At 38.1% G+C, this 20,861-nt stretch overlaps 1 protein-coding gene across 7 annotated transcripts in view; it reads right to left on the bottom strand.

Moving 5' to 3' along the window:
* Positions 1-20,861, bottom strand: part of pam (peptidylglycine alpha-amidating monooxygenase) — a 228,796-nt gene that overhangs the window by 73,641 nt on the left and 134,294 nt on the right. For all 7 annotated transcript variants that reach the window (XM_043709988.1, XM_043710012.1, XM_043710023.1 and 4 more), the window contains 5 exons: positions 18,347-18,430; positions 14,315-14,363; positions 11,810-11,877; positions 6,654-6,734; positions 2,291-2,367 (listed from right to left, as the gene is read on the bottom strand). In XM_043709988.1, the coding sequence (XP_043565923.1) occupies positions 2,291-2,367; positions 6,654-6,734; positions 11,810-11,877; positions 14,315-14,363; positions 18,347-18,430 (359 nt within the window). The remainder of the gene's footprint in view (positions 1-2,290; positions 2,368-6,653; positions 6,735-11,809; positions 11,878-14,314; positions 14,364-18,346; positions 18,431-20,861) is intronic.

The raw sequence follows: 20,861 nt of genomic DNA, 5'->3' as shown, positions 1-20,861 counted from the left end.
GACCACTCTCCCAAACGGTCTAGATCCTTCTGCAGCCTCCCCACTTCCTCAGTACTACCTGCCTGCCCACCTAACTTCGTAACATCATCGGCAAACTTTGCTAGAATGCCCCCAGTCCCTTCATCCAGATCATTAATATATAACGTGAACAGCTGCGGCCCCAACACTGAACCCTGCGGGACACCGCTTGTCACCGGTCGAGAGTCCAGAGAAAGTATATTCCTGTTCGGGTGAAAAGAAAGGCTGGTAGGTATAGGGAATCCTTCATGACTAAAGAAATTGAGTGTTTGGTTAAGAAAAAAAAGGAAGCATATGTCAGGTATAGAAAGGATAAATAAAGTGCATCCTTAGTAGAGTATAAAGGCTGTAGGAGTATACTTAAGAGGGACATCAGGAGGGCAAAAAAGGGACAAGAGATAGCTTTGGCAAATAGAGTGAAGGAGAATCCAAAGGGTTTTTACAAATACATTAAGGACAAAAGGGTAACTATGGAGAGAATAGGGCCCCTCAAAGATCAGCAAGGTGGCCTTTGTGTGGAGCCGCAGGAGATGGGGCAGATACTAAATGAGTATTTTGCATCTTTATTTACTGTGGAAAAGTACATGGAAGATATAGAATGTAGGGAAATAGATGGTGACATCTTGAAAAATGTCCATATTACAGCAGAGGAATGCTGGATGTCTTCAAATGCATAAAAGTGGATAAAACCCTACGGACCTGTTCAGGTGTACCCTAGAGCTCTAAGGGAAACTAGAGAGGTTACTGAGATATTTGCATCATCGATAGTCACAGGTGAGGTGCCGGAAGACTGGAGGTTGGCTAACCTGGTGCCACTGTTTAAGAAAGGTGGTAAGGACAAGCCAGGAAACTAAAGACCAGTGAGCCTGACGTCTGTGGTGGGCTTGTTGGAGGAAATCCTAAGGGACAAGATGTACATGTATTTGGAAAGGCAAGGACTAATTAATGATATTCAACATGGCTTTGTGCGTGAGATATCATGTCTCACAAACTTGATTGAGTTTTTTGAAGTAGTAAAGAGGATTGATGAGAGCAGAGCGGTAGATGTGATGTACGTGGACTTCAGTAAGGGGTTCGACAAGGTTCCGCATGGGAGACTGGTTAGCAAGGTTAGATCTCATGGAATACAGGGAGAACTAGCCATTTGGATACAGAACTGGCTCAAAGGCAGAAGACAGAGGGTGGTAGTGGAGGGTTGTTTTTCAGACTGAAGGCCTGTGAAAAGTGGATTGCCACAAGGATCGGTGCTGGGTCTACTAATTTTCATCATTTAAATAAATGATTTGGATGTGAGCATAAGACGTATTGTTAGTAAGTTTGCAGATGACACCAAAATTGGAGGTGTAGTGGACAGCAAAGAAGGTAATCTTAGATTACAATGGGATCTTGATCAGATGGGCCAATGGGCTGAGGAGTGGCAGATGGAGTTTAATTTAGATAAATGTGAGGTGCTGCATTTTGGGAAAGCAAATCTTAGCAGGACTTATACACTTAATGGTAAGGTCCTTGGGAGTGCAGGTTCATAGCTCCTTGAAAGTGGAGTCGCAGGTAGATAGGATAGTGAAGGCAGCGTTTGGTATGCTTTCCTTTATTGGTCAGAGTATAGCGTACAGGAATTGGGAGGTCATGTTGCAGCTGAACAGGACATTGGTTAGGCCACTGTTGGAATATTGCGTGCAATTCTGGTCTCCTTCCTATCGGAACGATGTTATGAAACTTGTAAGGGTTCAGAAAAGATTTACAAGGATTTTGCCAGGATTGGAGGCTTTGAACTATAGGGAGAGGCTGAATAGACTCTGAGTGTTTTCCCTGGAGCGTCGGAGGCTGAGGGGTGACCTTATAGAGGTTTATAAAATCATGAGGGGCATTGATAGGACAAATAGATAAATAGATACATTTTCCCTGGGGTGGGGGAGTCCAGAACCAGAGGGCATAGGTTTAGGGTGAGGGGGAAAAGATATAAAAAAAGACCTATGGGGCAGGTTTTTCACGCAGAGGGTGGTACGTGTATGGAATGAGCTGCCAGTTTTCACGCAGAGGGTGGTACGTGTATGGAATGAGCTGCCAGAGAAAGTGGAGGAGGCTGGTACATTTGCAACATTTAACAGGCATCTGGATGGATATGCGAATAGGAAGGGTTTGGAGGGATATGGGCCAGGTACTGGTAGGTGGGATTAGATTGGGTTGGGATACCTGGTCGGCATGGATGAGTTGGACGAAGGTGTTTCCATACTGTACATCTCTTTGACTCTGTACTGAGGAACAAACATACCTGCGGCATTTGTGGACTTTGTCGACCTATTAACGTCCATTTTCCATCCCTTACTCTGTATCCACTAACCACTTGACCTAAAATGACAGAAATCAACATTGAATGCAAGTTATTGGCATACCTCAAGGGAAAAAATGCATTGAAACATAAATATTGAACATTTGTTGTACTCAGGGCACAAAAGGGCATTGTTGGAAACTATGACAAAAGGTCATCAATTACAAATTGCATACCAGGTTAACATGTGCAGTCAGCTGAGACCAAAACATTTGGGTCACTCTAACATATCACTTTTTCCACCATATATTGATGAAAATACATTTCTACATTTAGAAACAAAACTGCAGATTTGAACAGACTCATGTTTTTTCCCCAGACATCAATTGCTGTCAGAGGGGTTAGGGACAATTATATGTTTATTTTAGGTATTCAATGCAGTTCAGCTAATTTCTTTGATGTTGAAATTGTCTTTTCATTGTCAATGCTGAAATGTATATTCTGCATTTTCAGAAGAGTGCATTTAAAAGAATGCATAAGCATATATCATCAGCAATATTTCTAGTATAAGATATTACATGTACAACTTTAAGATTGACAACTTGAAACAAGGACGTTAAAATATTTTCCGACTTGCTTGATCTGCGTTAACTAAGACGACTCAATTTTTATAGTTCCAAATTTTTTAACTTTATCTGAAAAAGCATGTTCTTAATATATTATTGACACTATTTCACATATAATGAACATATTCTAAAAAAATTTCTGATTACACAAATTTAAATTTTCATTGTTGCTTGTAAAGCACAATTGCACAATCAAACTTAAGTTTCAGCCAAGCATTCCATCAACAAGTCATACTCAATCACCCTTACACGTAAATAGTATTTAAGTCCATACATCAGATTCAACCATTCAAATTACCTAATTGAAAGGTTGAACACTTAACTCTACTTCTGTGAACATCAGGTCATAATTAGTCAACAATGGGCATGGCAAAGCTGTTTATATAGCAATGTTAGCTTTCTTTCTTCTCAACGTAATAACCAAATTTTGAGTCCCGTACCTCAAAGTGTGCCTCAGAATGATTAAAACCTCCTTTAACTGTCACCTTTCAATTTTTCCCATTATCGTTTTGTGCATTACATTATATCTTGTGTCCAACCTATTTTCTACATTGCACCATAACTTGAAAAATAATCAATTTGTACCCTAACACTACTTGGGCTGATGTCCAGAATAAATACATTTTTTTAATATGGTTTCACAGCAAGTATCTCTAATGCATTTAAGAGTCTAATTTTTAAAAATACATTGTTAGCATGTCATATAACCAGCCAAAACTTGACAAAAATAATGAGATGGTGGTCCTGTAACTATCTGAAATTAAACTGAAGTGCTGTCAGGCTGACAAAGGGTGCAGAGCATTTCTTACAGTTTGGGAGGAGACTTACAGACGCAAACTAGTATTTCTCAAATATCTGATCAGTAATTGTGTAGTTTTCAATTGATCCATTATGTCATACTTCTCACAAAGTGAATTGTTCAAAAGTTTTGCGAAGGCACAAACATTTGACAGTGGACAATTAGTGTAAAACAGCATTTTTATTTAAGGGAAAGAAAAAAAATTTGGATGGAGTTTCTTCAAATTACAACTTTGTTGGGTCCATCAGCAAATTTTCCTCATTGCTCAACATGTATTGGAATTCTAAGTTCACATTAATCATACCTTGTATACTTACGCTCAAAAACTTTTCATAAGGTAGTAGATAATGGTTTCAGGAATACCCAAGTTACATTTTATGCTAGGTAATGAAATATTTTCTATGCAGAAAGACTACTCAAATAAATGATCTATGGTGAATAGCATAATTTTAAAACGTGCCTCAAATTCATAGCCCAATCTGTTGGAATGTCAATATGAACACAGACAAACTGGGTTGGGGCTTTGCAGTTGAGGTAGTCACTAGTTTAAAAGATGCAGGACTCGCCATAATGAGTACTCTACTTGTCCAATTTTCAAAGGGATCCAATAGTATCCTAATTCAGATCAATGATACTAATAATAATTGATTATAAGGCCTGTTGCTGATTTCAGGATAGAATCCTATCCTGGATCGCTGAAGGACAGAACTACTTTGAGGCAAATTATTCAAAAGCAGACTGTCATGAAGTACAATTTCAAGGAGAGAGAGAAAAAAACCCACTCCCCTTACACTCCCAATTAGCACTTCATCCAAAATTTGATGTTGCCACTATGAAGGTAATTGAGACATGTCCCTTGGAAGCTTCACCCTGACATGGAAGATTCTGGCAGGCTTACTGATAGAGGTCACTGGCAATCTCCTCTTGATACCTGTGTAACAGATTTTCAGGACCCAAATAAATTATCTAATTTTACCAAAGTTTTACTTTCAGTTGTCCACTTTCACTACTGGAAATTGCCTATTCTGTATTTATAATGAGTTTATGATGGAAATTGATTGCTTAAAGATGTAGTGCTTTTACAGCATCCATCAATAATGGTGCTACAATGTCTTAGTTTTGTGCATCTCAGCTCCTCAGGCTGTTTAACAGACATTTCCATTCCATCAATCCTAATTCTCTACGAACTACATAAGCATTACCTCATTCAGATGCAAAAAAAGGAATGATATTTCTGAAATTAACAAAGTTACTTAATATCATATGGTTATATGATTATTTTGCCTTAAAAATTTGCCTATAACAGATGTTATAATTCAAATCTTAGAAAGAAGTTTTGTAATCAATTGCTGGGTCCACTATTTTTCACCATTTATATAAATGATTTGGACGTGAGCATAAGAGGTATAGTTAGTAAGTTTACAGATGACATCAAAATTGGAGGTGTAGCAGACAGCGAAGGTTACCTCAGATTACAATGGGATCTTGATCAGATGGGCCAATTGGCTGAGAAGTGGCAGACGGAGTTTAATTTAGATAAATGCGAGGTGCTGCATGTTGGGAAGCAAATCTTAGCAGGACTTATACACTTAATGGTAAGGTCCTCGGGAATGTGGCTGAACAAAGAGACCTTGGAGTGCAGGTTCATAGCTCCTTGAAAGTGGAGTTGTGGGTAGATAAAATAGTGAAGGCGGCGTTTGGTGCGCTTTCCTTTATTGGTCAGAGTTTTGAGTACAGGAGTTGGGAGGTCATGTTGCGGCTGTACAGGACACTGGTTAGGCCACTGTTGGAATACTGTGTGCAATGCTGGTCTCCTTCCTACTGGAAAGATGTTATGCAACTTGAAAGGGTTCAGAAAAGATTTACAAGGATGTTGCCAGGGTTGGAGGATTTGAGCTGTCGGGAGAAGTTGACGAGGCTCGGGTTGTTTACCCTGGAGCTTTGGAAGCTGAGGGGTGACCTTATAGAAGTTTATAAAATCATGAAGGGCAAGGATAGGATAAATAGTTAATCTTTTCCCTGGAGTGGTGGAGTCCAGAACTAGAGGGCATAGGTTTAGGTTGAGAGGGGAAAGATATAAAAGAGACTAATGGGGCAACTTTTTTATGCAGAGGGTGGTACATTTATGGAACGAGCTTCCAGATAAGTGGTAGAGGCTGGTACAATTGCAACATTTAAGAAGCATTTGGATGGGTATATGAATAGGAAGGGTTTGGAGGGATATGGGCCAGGTGCTGGCAGGTGGGACTAGATTGGGTTGGGATATCTGGTCGGCAAAGACAGGTTAGACAGAAGGGTCTGATTCCGTGCTGTGCATTTCTCTGACTCTATAACTTATTATTATTGTAGTCAGTTGAACTTGGATGCCTGTACCATGTACAAACTTGGTGATGACATGTTTAGTCCCCTGAAATTCACCATTAAATTTCAAAAATTAGTACGTTAATTAACAGCCTCCAAGACAGGAACATTTGCAACAATATGCTGCAATGACAGTCATTAACAAAACAAAAAGATTTAAAATAACAATAAACCCAGATGATTACATTCGCTAAAGAAACATGATTCATGTGTTATTTTCAATAGGAAAAGTCATCTACGGAGTGCAATGACAACTGCATTGTGTGCGACATGAAACAAGGTATCGTTAGGCTTTGCTCTCATATCCTTGGAGTTTCACAACTGAAATTTACTAATTTCCTTTTTTGCATCTGTTAAATATTTGCTTTAATTTATGAATATAAATTCTTATGATTTGCAGCAAAAGACGATTTGATGGATGGAATCACCTTTACATATTCCATGACTACATAAAAATACCGGAAGGCTGACATAAAACACAATGCCACTGTTTTGAGACGGTTTCAAATTTTATGGCATTTTAAGAAATGTTCTCAGAAAATTCAAGAAAGGTAATTATTTAAGAATACACTGTTCTTACCTAATTGATGAGTATGAGTTCTGAAAGCAAATGGATGTATTGTAGCTTGTTTATACAAACAAGCAATATCTGCATTTACAACTGAAAGAAAAAATACTTATGAGCAATAGATAACATTAAGAAAAAAATCACAACACAGAAACAGGCTATTCAGACCATATGGTTAATATCAGTTTTTATGTTCCTCAAATCTTCTCCTCCCTTTCATCATATCACCATGCAAGTCTTTTTTACCCCCACAACTTGTTCATCCAGCTATAATTTCAGGGTATTCATGTTATTCACATCAAACACTTCATTTAGGAAGAAAGCTCCACATTCTTATTGTTCTTTAGTCAATAACAGTCTCCTGAATTTATTCTCGATCATTATGGATCATTTCATATTTGGAACCCATAATTTTGGCTTAATTAAAAATTGGGAACTTCTCTACATTACCTTAAAACAACACATTTTGTTGAACCTTATCATCCTGCACTCAAGGGCAATTCACAAGAATACCATTTAAGATTGAAAATTAACATTTTCTGTATGAATATATGGATTTTAGCACCAGTATCCAACATTAGATGTTATTCCTAAATTGATCAACATGTGCTGGATAATCCACAATGTGTGGATAATAATGCTGACAATCAATTTAGGATTGCCCACAGGGTTCACAATGTGTAATACTTGCATGTACTGGAAGATAATAGTCTTTCTTTCTGCAAAGAAGAGTTCTTTGCACTATGTACACACACCCTACTTGTTTCAACTCAGTAAAATACTCAGCCCTTTGTTGGTTCACTTCAGAGCAATGCCTTGACCTGAGTCAACTTTTTGCCTTTAAAGTTAAATAAGACTGGAATGCAGCAGTCAAAAATCATTAACTGGTACATTGTCCATGTAATGCCTCTACCAGAGTCTATTTGCCAATCAATACCCACTTTCCACTCATACTGATTAAATGTTGAGTTTCCCCTAAATTTTATTCTTGCAATTGTCCTAATGAAAAGCTTTGATAAACTTTGTTTTTCGCCAGCAATATTGAAGTTCTGTACGACCAATTATTTACTTTATTCTTGTTTTTGTAAATCACAAAACAAGGTTCTGTGGCCGGTTGGTGGGATCCAGAGTGAAATGTAAAGCCACAACAAGATCTAAGATTTCATTAAGGTTTCTGATGTACTCACCTGATTAACTAACTCGTTTCTCTTCATATAAACATTTCAGGGTTTCTAGCATTTTCTGGATTTGTTTCAGATTTGTAGCACATTCTTGAGCATGCAATTGAAGCTTATTACTGGTCCTTTTATTTTAATTCTCATTTCGTATCTAATAGCAGAGTTATTTAACTAGACTAACTGATAAATTGTACAGGTATGATAGCTTTTAAAAGCTGTCATTTATCTGAGGAAAAATAAACTACTTAAGCCTGACTTTTTTTCAAAAACACCCTTAAAAGCCCTCATTAAAACTCTCTCTACTTTTGCACGTTGAAATATGAATGTCAACTAAATTCTAAGAAAGGTATAAGCTATGAAATGAAAAATAAATTAAACAACGTATATTTTTGGTCTAATTTGATTAATTCCAGTAAAACATATGAGGGTTATTAAAGATACTAGCCTTCCTACAAATTAAACTTCAGAAATAACTTTCTGCTTACAGATATCAGCAATTTACTTTTCTAATTGTTTGTTCTAATATATTGTTTCATAATATATTATACGAAATCCTAAACATGATAAATTTTCAAGTTATTTTAGATATAAATTAGCTGAATCAAGGCAAACAATATAAACTATTCCAGTATGTGTACAGTAATGATTTTAAAGCCTCTGAGAAGATCAAATACTATTTCAATCCCATGGAATTCTGGGATAGTGTATGTTGGGATCACACTTCAATTCCACCCATTTATATTAATTCAGGATTCCTAGATTACAGTTATTGCTGGCAAGTTGTATTTATTACCTACTGATAATTATTAGAGAAGGTGGCGATCATTCATAAACTCCAATACTTCCTTTAATAATAGTGTTTCCATGATAGAATTAGTTAAGGAATTGCAGCATTTGGATCAAACTGCAAGCCAAATTTGTCAGAGTACTGATGTTTCTCAGACATCTTACCAACAACTTGATTTCAAACAATTACTGTTTGCAGCAATAAAGTGTATCTACATTTAAGAATACAGCAATAGGAAGATATGATATATTACACTATTTTCAGGAACCCATTTCTTGATCTTGTCAATTTTCCCACGGAGTGCAAAGGACTGGCTTTGTGGATAAATTATATATACCAGTGTTCTGCTCTCAATACTGTAGTTCATATTTAAATTTATACTGCGCTGAAATGATGAGTCATAGGATTTAATTCACACAATAGTGAGATGCAAGTTTCTAAATTCAAGGAGGTTGCTATGGGAAGCAATAACCATAGCTTAGGCTAAGATAATAAAAATAGAAAACACAGGAGGAACTCAGCTGGTCCACCAATTTGTATGGAGATAGGAACAGGAAATACTTTGTGGCCCTGGACAATGAGGAGGGGTGAGGTAATAATGTTAAGTACTAGACATTCTGTGACTGCATGGAAATTGCCATAGGGGTGAGAAAGTATCAGAAATGATGTGGCTCGATCTGCTACATTTCTCTAGCATTTTCTGTTTTTAGTCCATCATCTGCAGCATTTTGATTTTTTTTAATGCGGAGTTTAGGAATGACTAAAAGCAGGTTGTCTGCCAATTTGGCAATAGAGTATTTGTGATTCAAGAAAAGGTAGGTACAAAGACCATGAAACAAGACAAATACAAATGAAAGTTGTTTAAATTATGTACAGTTTGATGCATAAACAATTCTCAAACTGATGCTATACACTTTATTCAAAGCATGAAAATTATATTACTTACATTAACATATTTCCTGAAGGTAAAAAGTAGTTTTAAGATAAGAATCTATTACAAGAAATAGACACAACAGTATGCAGCTCAGTCCTCAACTACGCTTCAATGGGATAAAGACTAATTTTCTACTTCAACTTTGCACTAACTCTCGATGTTTTAAATACATAAAAATCTGTTGATCAGAGTCTTGAATGCACTCAGAACACCTTATGGCCAACAACTCTCTAGGACAGAGAACGACAAAGACTTATTGCCCTCAGTGAAGCATTATCACCATCATTTCTATATGAGTCCTACTGGCCTACCCGTTATTCCCAGTCTTAATTGGCACTTAATCAAGGCAGCATTTGATGAAGTGTCATCAAGAAGCTCTATCAAAAGTTGAGACAACTGGAATCAAGGGGAAAATCCACTGGCAGGAGTCATTAAGGAATATGACACTAAGGAATATGGTTATCATTGTTACAGGTCAATCACCTCAGCTCCAGGACATCATGAAAGGAATTCCTCAGGTGAGTGTCTGATGCTCAACCATCTTCAGCTGCTTCATCAATGACCTCCCTTCAAACATTAGGACAGAGGTGGGGATGTTCGCTGGTAATTGCACAAGTTCAAGACCATTCACAACTTTTCAGATACTAAAGCAGCCCATGTCAATATGCAGCAAGAGCTAGATAACATTCTGGCCTGAGATGATAAGTGGCAAGTAACATTTGCACCACACATGTACCGAGCAATGACCATCTCCATCAAGAAGGACCCTAACCATCATCCCGTGACATTTAAGCATCATCGCTGAAGCTCCCCACTATCAACATCCTGCAGGTTACCATTGACCAGAAACTCAATTGGATTAGTTGTGGCTACATGAGCAGGTCAGAAGTAAGTATTTCTGCTGCAAGTAACCCACTTCCTGACCCCCAAACCCCTCCCCCCATGCCTTTCCACTATCCATAAGGTACAAGTTAAAAATGTAACAGAATACTTATAGTTTGTCTGAATGTGTGCATCTGCAACAACACTCAAGAAGCTTGACACACCTAGGAAAAAGGTGGCCCAATCAAATGGCACCCCATCCATCATCTCGAATATTCAATGCCTTCATGACTAACAGAGTAGGAACAACATGTACCATCTACAAGATGCATTGTAGTGACTCACCAAGACTCTTTCAACAGCATTTTCCAAATCTGCAATTTCTACTCCGTAGAACATCAGGATCAGTATGGGAACTGCAACTTCAACATAATATCCTGACTTGGAACTATATTGCCATTCCTTTACTGTTGCTGGTCAAAATCCTGGAACTCCATCCCTAATAGTATTGAGAGTGTTTGTACACCCTAAGGTCTGAAGTGCTTCACAAAAGCATCTCGCTACCTTTCCCAGAGTAATTAGGCTTGGGTAATAAATGCAATGCCAGCATCCACTGAACACATTAAAAACAAAACAATATCCACTTCTTCTAAACCCCCTAGACTGGAGGAACATTATTCCTGCATCTACCCTATTGACTCCTATTGAGACAGTGTATGCTTGAATAAGATAGGAACGCTTAGATGCAGGAGCAAGCCATTCAGCCCTTCGAGCCTGTATCACTATTCCAAATGATCGTGACTGGTACAGGGTTCTAAGTTGCCCTGCCATAATCAGCAGAGTCCGTCAGAAGTCATTTTTTATACTGCACAATCGCATCCATTATTAAGCCAATCCTTATTGTCACCTGAAGGTGAAGTGGAAAGGAGATATACCATTCTTCATTTTGAGTATGAGCATTTAATCTCGGCAGGCAGTTAGAGGAAGATAATGCGTTAATGAGATAATATTAAGGCCTCATTTATCGGCTGATGTAGACACAAAGTCCAAAAACACAATTAAAAGAAAAGAGCAGAGTTCTTCTAGTTTCGTTGACGTCATTCTTCCCTTAATCAACATCAAAACAGATTTCATTCATCAACTTCCAATGTTCTTGGGACCCTGCTCTGTGCATCTAGCTGCCAATATTTTCTACAATACATAACAAAAGTAACCATTTTTCAAAGTTAATTAATTGATAACAAGGTACCTTAGGTAAAAATAACGAAATAACGTGACTAAAACATACAAATAGGAGAAAGTGAGGACTGCAGTTGCTGGAGATCAGAGCTTAAAAATGAGTTGCTGGAAAAGCGCAGCAGGTCAGGGCATCAAAGGAACAGGACAATCGACGTTTTGGGCATAAGCCCTTCTTCAGGAAACATACAAAATGACAGTTGAAGCTCACCCTTTTCTCCTGGTGGTATGACAGCGTCATGAGACATGAGGAGATAAATGCCAGCAATCAAAGGCTGCCTGCAGGAAAACAAAGTTCGTTACTATTACCTTGCAAGTTCAGTGACTATCCTAAAATATTTTCTTCATAGATGCCAATGAATTTCGATCCATAATAGATATTGAGAATGACGATTACTTTATATTCACAGTTTCATTGAAAATCTTCCATTATTCAATATAAATAAAACAGACAATACTATTTCTACAGTCTGGTATTTTGTATTCCAGCTACAAAATCAGTAATAGTTATCAAAAATTCAGATCATTTTACCAAACTGAATATAAGGAATTAAAGGTTGAATAGAAGAGAAGTGTAAAATTGGCAAAAGAAACAGGAACTACTGTGCAATGTATGTTTGTAAGACTGTAGAAAGGCTTGTCATGGGCTTCCCCCAGGCTGGTACAGGGTCATTTGCTTCTTCTGAATTGCATAATTGATTTAGAATGTGAAGTACAGAGCACAATCTCAAAAATTTATGAATGGCATAAAACCTGGAACCATTATGAACCACGAGAACTGTGCAGAACAAAAAACTAGACATAGGTTGGTGAAATGGTTGGACAAGTGTTTAATAAAATGCAGAGAAATGTGAAGTGAATAGCTTTGACAAGTGCTTGGGGAGACAACAAAGAGTACAATATTAAAAGAGGTGCATGAACAGAGAGACCTGGATTTGTGTACACGGAAACAATTGGAACTCACAATAGGAGTAGAAAGTGTGGCTTATAAAGCACAGAGCATTCAGCTAATGGGGTAGAGAATTAAAAAAAAAGACCAAAGGGTTATTCCTATCTTGCACAAATGTTGGTTTGGCCTCAACTAAATTATTCTAACCAGTTTTTGCTGACAGTTTTGGGAAAGTATGAAGGCATGAGAGAGTGCAGAAAAGATTCAAGAGAAGTTTTGGAGCAAAAAGAGAAATTTCCCTTCAGCTCAGTCCTAAATGGCTCACTCCATATCTTTAAACTACGATCCCTAATTCTTGATTTCCTCATCATTGGGAATATCATTGCTGCGTTTACGTTCTATAGTCCTGTTAAAATTCTATGAGATAATCCCCTCATTATTCTAAGCTCCAGTGAATGTGGTCCTAACAGATCCAGTCTATATCCATCAGTCCTGCCATTTCAGGAATCAATCTGGAAACCTTTGTTGCACTCCTTACATAGCCAGAGCATCCTTCCTAGAAAAGGAGACTAAAACTGTACACAATAGTCCAGGTGTGGTCTCACCAAGGCTGCTCCTTTACTTAAATCCAGTCACTGCGAAGACAACATACCATTTGCCTTCTTCACTTCTGCACCCACATGTCTACTTTCAGTGGTTGGTTTAGGAGAACACATGGGTTTTGTTACACCTCCTCCTTTCCCAATCTATTGCCATTCAGATTGCCATCCTCTTTCCTATTTTTGTTACAAAGGAAGAGCTTCACATTTTCACATTATACTTCCATCTGCCATGCATCTGCCACTCAATTTATCCAAATCATATTGAAGCATCTCTATATCCTCTTCATCATTCCTCTAACCACCCAGCTTTGTGTTGTCTGCAAACCTTGAGATCAGTCATCTAAATCATTAATATGTATTGCGAAGAGTTGGAGTCTAGCACTGATCCCCGTGGTACCCCATCATTCACTGCCTGCCATTCTGAAAAATATCAATTTCTTTCTACTCCTGGTTTCTTGCCTACCAATTCTCAATTCACATTAGTAAAGTACACCTAATGCCATGTTTTAATTTTACATATTAATCTCTTAAGTGGATTTGTCAAAAATGATTTCCCTTTCTTACAGCCATGATAACTTAGTCTAATTCTATTACAGTTTTCCAAATGCTCTGCTATTAAATCTTTTATTGTAGTCACAAGCATTTTACTCACTACTTCCTTCATTCATTCTGTTCTTTAACTCCAGCCCTCTGTATATTCTTCTCTATTTATTTTACCATTTGCCTTCAGCAAATTTAGTCTTATCCACCAGAACTCAAACTCAAAACTTTATTTCATAACTTCATTCCTGTCTTTTAGATGGTTTCTTAAATTCAAATCAATTAAACTTTCAGTCACATTTTCTAACTCTCCCAAGGTGACATGATGTATTCTTTCAGATTTAGTTGTCTACATTACAGCTGCTAGAATAATATTTCCTGCAGTCACATTTTGTATTTTTTTGTTTCTAGAATGCACTACATTTTTGTGTTGTTTTACTTGGACGCTATCACTGTTTATGTAGAAGCCGATCCCATGGCTGTAGATGATGTTATTAAATCATAGCACATTGATGGCCCATATTAAGAGTTTGGTCTGTAGAAGTGTGAATTCATAAAGAAGTTAGGGTCGCAACTTGTGTTTTTCGGAAGAAGTTGTACGATAATACAGTATTTTAGTGATGGTCCTATTATGGGATACCACAAAGATACACTGTTTTATAAGAGCTTAAATCTGGATACTTACTGACGAAATGTCATCTGTAATGTCACACCAGAGCAATCTTTATGATTATCTGAAAGGAAAAGAAATGCACATAAAGCTTTACAGAATTTAAATTGCAAAGGACTTTAAAATTCTCGGCGTTTTATATGGTATCATTACTTCTCTGGACAAATTCAAAATCATTTTTTTCAGTAAAACATGCCTTTGTTTGTAGCTCAGGTTGAGGTTTAGGGTGTAGGTTTGCTATCCAGACGTTTCATTACCTGGCTAGGTAACATCATCAGTGGCGACCTCCAAGTGAAGCAAAGTAGTTGTCTCCTGCTTCTATTTATATGTTTGCCCTGGATGGGGCTCCTGGGGTTTGGTGATGTCATTTCCTATTCATTTTCTGAGGGGTTGATAGATGGTATCTAGATTTATGTGCTTGTTTATGGTGTTGTGGTTGGAGTGCCAGGCCTCTAGGAATTCTCTGGCATGTCTTTGCTTAGCCTGTCCCAGGATAGAGGTGTTGTCCTAGTCGAAATGGTGGTTTTTTTCCTCCGTGTGTAAGGCTACGAGGGAGAGAAGGTCGTGTCTTTTTGTGGCTAGCTTGTGTTCGTGTATCCTGGTGGCTAACTTTCTTCCTGTTTGTCCTACGTAGTGTTTGTGGCAGTCCTTGCATGGAATTTTGTAGATGACGTTGGTTTTGTCCATGGGTTGTACTGGGTCTTTTAAGTTTGTTAGTTTTTGTTTGAGAGTGTTGGTGGGTTTGTGTGCTACTAGGATTCAGACGGGTCTTCGTAGTCTGGCTGTCACTTCTGAAACTTCTTTGATGTATGGTAAGATGGTAAGGGTTTCTGGCTGTGTTTGGTCTGCTTGTCGTGGTTTGTTCTGAGGAATCTGTGGACTGTATTTTTTGAGTATCCGTTCTTCTTGAATACGTTGTATAGGTGGTTCTCCTCTGTTTTTCGAAGTTCGTCTGTGCTGCAGTATGTGGTGGCTTGTTGGAATAGTGTTCTGATACAGCTTAGTTTGTGTGGGTTGTCCTCGCAGCCCTACACACGGATGAAAAAAGCCACCATTTCGACTGGGACAACACATCTATCCTGGGACAGGCTAAGCAAAGACATGCCAGAGAATTCCTAGAGGCCTGGCAATCCAACCACAATGCCATAAATAAACACAGATCTAGATACCGTCTATCAACCCCTCAGAAAACAAACAGGAAATTACATCACCACAAACCCCAGGAACCCCATCTAGGACAAACATATAAATAGAAAGCAGGAGACAACAGCTTCGCTTCACTTGGAGGTCGCCACTGATGATGTTACCTAGCCAGGTAATGAAACATCTGGATATCAAACCTACAGCTCAGCAAGCAAACCTACACTCTAAAACATGCCTTCTCTTAGCAAACATTACTTATCAATAACCTTTGCACATTGAGCTGGAACAGATGTTAGATTACCCAATATATTGTTTACTGTACATTGTAGATTATTTTCTTTCCCATTAAACGTGATGTTCCCTTGTTAGTCTGTAAACAATATATCTCAGAACCTAACAGATGGATTTCAATGAAATTCGATACAGGAATAGGATATGATCTATGGAAAAACTGATTCATTTTGAAAAAAGCTGTGGAGTAGATCCTGGAAATTTTCAAATGATGTATTAATTTTGGGAGAGAAGGCAAACTGACTTTTTTTTTAAATGACAGTTGCGGGTTGCTTTATGTCGACTATTATTGACTGTTTGAGAATATTGTAGATTGTTGAGGCTACAATGATGCAATTTGTCACAGCTGTCAAAACACAGTTTTTTAAGCAGATTGTTGGATCGAGAATAACCTGAATCCTCCTCAGTGAGATGGAAGATCTCAATAAAAACATTTCTTTGTTCAGCTTTAAAGTTATGGAACATAAACCAGACCAAAAAATGCCACAAAGATTAGTTGCATATTTGCTGTAAGTATGCTTTCTAAGAAATGTCCTTTTGATACATTGTTTTGTGCTGGTGGTATACAAAACAAAATTTCTATAATATCACTCACACTCAATGGCAAATACAAACCAGAAGCTTTACAGGAACTGTCAATTAAAATTGTTAAAACTTATTGGGGTAGCCAGCAGGAAATCAAGTTCCATTATTCAGAGTCATAACAAAAGTTAAAGATTTTATTAAAGTATGCAAAAATTCCCCAATTTTCCTGTCTTTTAGACTCCTGGTTTCTGTACTTAACAAGGAAGACTTTATTACAAGTAAATAAATTCTAGCTACAAATAATTATAAACCGTTAACATGTAATTCCACCAGGTCAAACTTTGCCCCTTTATACATTCTCCCCATCCCCCCTCTCAAATGCAGTGAGATACACGGGGGGTGGGGGGGCGTGGTGGGAAAGAGTGGCTGTCATGGAAAGGTAGTACAATGGTCCATGTTCACAGGATTTACTGACATGATCCTTTTGGCTTTTCAAGATGTGCTGCGCCTTGATTCTTCTTCTCCAGCTACTTTCACTTGTTTGCAGAAGGTATAGGATGGCTGGTTCACACTTAAGTCTCCAGTTTACTGGTTAAGCTGTTCAGGTGTGTTTGACACACCACTGGAGCAGGTGAGACTTGAACCTGGGCCCTATGGTTCACAGGTAGGGATTCTACAGTATCCTGGATCAGCTCATCTTCCCCCTCGGAACACTTCAACCCCAGGGCATCAATGTGGACTTCAACAGCTTCCTCATTTCCCCTTCCCCCACCTCATCCTAGTTTCAAACTTCCAGCTCCGCACTGGCCCCTTGATTTGTCCGGACTTGTCCGACCTGCCTAGCTCCTTTTCCACCTATCCACTCCACCCTCTCCTCCCTGACCTATCACCTTCATCTCCTGCCCCACTCACCTATTGTACTCTATGCTACTTTCTCCCCACCCCCACCCTCCTCTAGCTTATCTCTCCACGCTTCAGGCTCTCTGCCTTTATTCCTGAAGAGCTTTTGCCCGAAACGTCGATTTTGCTGCTCGTCGGATGCTGCCTGAATTGCTGTGCTCTTCCAGCACCACTGATCCAGAATCTGGTTTCCAGCATCTGCAGTCATTGTTTTTACCTCGTTGATTCTACAGTATCCCTCAATTCTGATTTATATGCTTGTCTGGAATTCAATTTTATCCAATAATCACATTACAAAACCTATTCAAGGAATGTCAAACACCTTCAAAAGTGAGTCAGTTGTAAAAAGGAGCTAATGATTTTGAATCTAAAGAGACTTCATTGAGAAGTTTATCAGAAATCTACATACCTATTAAAAGTAGTCTGTTTTTCTATTCTCACAACTGAAGGGAATGATTCACACTTCTCTGCATTGTAATCCATCCATCACTTAATCTCTCTGACAGATGCAACCACTTTGGATCCTTCCCACAGCTTACTTGTCCACTTAAGTTAGCAAAGTTAGAAAAACTACTCCACCTCTTAAGTCATTAATTTACATTGTAAACAGGGTGAGGCCCCAGCAGTGACAGTTGTGGTACTGGTATTAATCAATTCCCAGTAACCTGAAAATGTCTGACCTATGCCTGCTGACTGCTTTCTGGACAGAACCAATCCTTTCTCAATGCTAATGTGAAGACCTCAATTCCCCAACTTCTTATCTTGCCCATTAATCATTTGTGAGACATTTTATTGTGTCTTTTGTGTTGACTCTCCATAGCTTACCAGTTACATCTTCAAAAAACTGCAATGAATTTGGTCGAACAGGATTTAATGTGAGTAAAATCATGTTGATTTGTTCTAAACTTAGGATGCTTTTCTAGATGTATTGTTAAGACCTCCTTAAGTGATTTCAGTATTTTGCCAGCAACGAATGGACTACTACTGCTCTCATTTATAATGGTCTTTGGAAATTAATAATCAATTTCCAAACAAATATTCTAGCCAGCATCAGCTTTTATTAGAAAAAAAAGGGATTACTGAGATACAGATGCATTGTCAGACAATGAGATGATAATATGTCAATTGTATAGTATTACAATTATTTGTAAATGCAACTTTTATTTTGCTTTACTTTGGTCTTCATACCTCTAAATGCAGTGATGTCTCCATAATGAACTTGAAGAACAATATAGTTGATACCTGTGTTTCCACCAACTCTGAATCCAACATCTGAAAATGGAATAAGACAAAGCATAACTTTAAGCAAAGTAAGTAAACCATAAGCAGCAATCTAAAATGTATATTTGCATACCTGCTTTATATATTAAATCATGCTTTGCCATGAACTCCATCTGCACGTCTCATTGCCACAGTAAGGCTGCAAAAATCTAAGGCCCCTCCAACCCTGCAATATTTCTTTCAACCTCTTCTGTCAGGCAGAAGATACAGAACCTTAAACACATGTACAAACAGGTTAAAAATAGCTTCTTCCCTGCTGTTATTAGACTGCTGAGTGGACCCCTCTAATTTCAAATCTAATGTTGATTTTGCTTTTGTGCACCTCCTGTGCAGTCATAACCTTAAATGCCTCGCACGGTCTGAATATCCTATGATTTGAATGTCGTTGTATGCTATGATCTGCCTGTACTGCTTGTAAAACAAAACTTTTCACTGTATTTAGGTACATGTGACAATAAATCAAATCCTCTACATTTGAAATTCACATCCAAAAGGGAAAAAAAAAAATTTAGGCCACCAGTGATCAGCTATAATAATCTAGATTTTCTAAGAAGAAAGTATGGAACTCTGTTATCTTAGCCAAATCCAAAGATGATGTGCAAGGATGTTTATGAACATCTCTTATGAGTCAATTGAAATGTAAGTATTTTAAGAAAACAGCTGCAGAACTTTCTACATTCTGGCACAATTGTGTGGCGTGGTGAGGCGAGATGTGTGCTGCACGATTTCTAGGAAGCTGCAGCATTTCACAGACTTCCAATACCATGCATGTTCGACACGGTTTATGTAAAAAAAAAATGCACTTGTTCGGTCTGAGCATGTGCAGTAACGAAGTGAACAATTGTGGAACAGACCTGCCTGTCCAGATAAGTTTCCACTTTAGCATGGATTTTGAAGTGAATTTTTTTTTTATTTTAGCTAGAACACTGATCGAAGTCTTCTAATTGATTCTAAGAAAAAATGGCTAAGTTACTTGCCAAAACAGATGATTCAATTCTGCTAATTCAACTGATGAATCATCTGAACCCAAAAGGGGAAAAAAAGCAAAAAATGTTCAGAGTCAGTACAATAAAAGCTATCTGGACATGTGACATTTTCATGGACAGGAATGTCGCATGCCCTTTCCCCGAATGTACCATCTGCACAGAAGTTGACAAACAGCTGAGCAGATTTTGAAAATGTGTTTGCGCTCACATTAGAAGACAGTGTATTTATTCTGATGGATTTGAAACATTAAATGTTTTTGATTGTTGCATGCACTATGTAGCAAAGTTCTCTAGTAAGGCCGTAACCAGAGTAAATACAAGTAAATATGAGGTTTATAAACAATCAATTCAGCTGAAAAAGAGGAATGCGCCATGGAACTGTTTCTGCCTGAAGTGTGCCTTAATACTGGCAATATTCTACATTCTCTTCTCCCATGTCCAATCATATTTCATCAAACCTATTCACAATGCAGGATTGAGTTATTTTTCATTATTAACAATTTTGACTTTTTTAATAAAATGAAATAGTAAATTAGATTTTGCTTAATTGTGGATAGTTGTTAAACAGTTTCTGTATATCCAGGTCAAAAGTAAGGTTATAGAATAAAATAGAGAACCATGTATGCTGGAGATCTGAAACAAAAATAGAAAATGCAGAAAAAAACCCAGCAAGTCTGGCAGCATCTATGAAAAAAACAGAGCTAACACTTAGAGTCCAGTGAACCTTCATCACAACTGAGAAAGTGATGCTGACCTGCATTGTTCAGCTCCTGCAGTCCATTTAGTGGAGTTGCACATACATCGCTATTATAGAGGGAGTTCAAGGATTTTGAGAGAATGACATGAAGGGATGGCGATATATTTTAAAGTCAGGATAATGAGTGATTTTGATGTGTTTTCCCATAAATCTACTGCCCTCGTCCTTCTCAATGGTAGTGGCTGTGAGATTCAAAGGACCTGTGGTGAATTTCTGCAATGTATCTTATAGATGGTATGCAGTGCTGCTGTGTGTGCATGGTGAAAGGACTGAATATTCAAAGTGGTGAATGGGATGCCAGTCAAGTGGCTGCTTTGTCCTGAGTGGTGTCAAGCTTCGAATGTTGTTGAAGCTGCTATCATCCAAAAAATTGTAAGCAATTCCTCCTATTCCTGCTGTGCCTTGTAGATGGAAGGCAGACTTTCAGGATTTAGGAGGTGAGCTGCCCCTTTGCAGGATTCCTAGATTCTGACTTGTTCTTGTAGCCATGAATGACTCCAAAATAATTGTTGATACCCAAAACTGAATTGTGGCAAGTAATATCGATACCACTTAAGTACCAGGCAATCACTATCTCCAACAGGAGTGAACGTAAACATTGCCCTTGATGTTCAATGGCATTATCAGTGTCTTCTGCAATATCATTATGCCGATTATCAGTAACAAGCAGCTGATCTGG

This window comes from Chiloscyllium plagiosum, chromosome 2 (genome assembly GCF_004010195.1).
Source record: "Chiloscyllium plagiosum isolate BGI_BamShark_2017 chromosome 2, ASM401019v2, whole genome shotgun sequence".
Taxonomy (NCBI): Eukaryota; Metazoa; Chordata; class Chondrichthyes; order Orectolobiformes; family Hemiscylliidae; genus Chiloscyllium; species Chiloscyllium plagiosum.
This window is presented reverse-complemented; position numbering and strand designations above follow the sequence as displayed.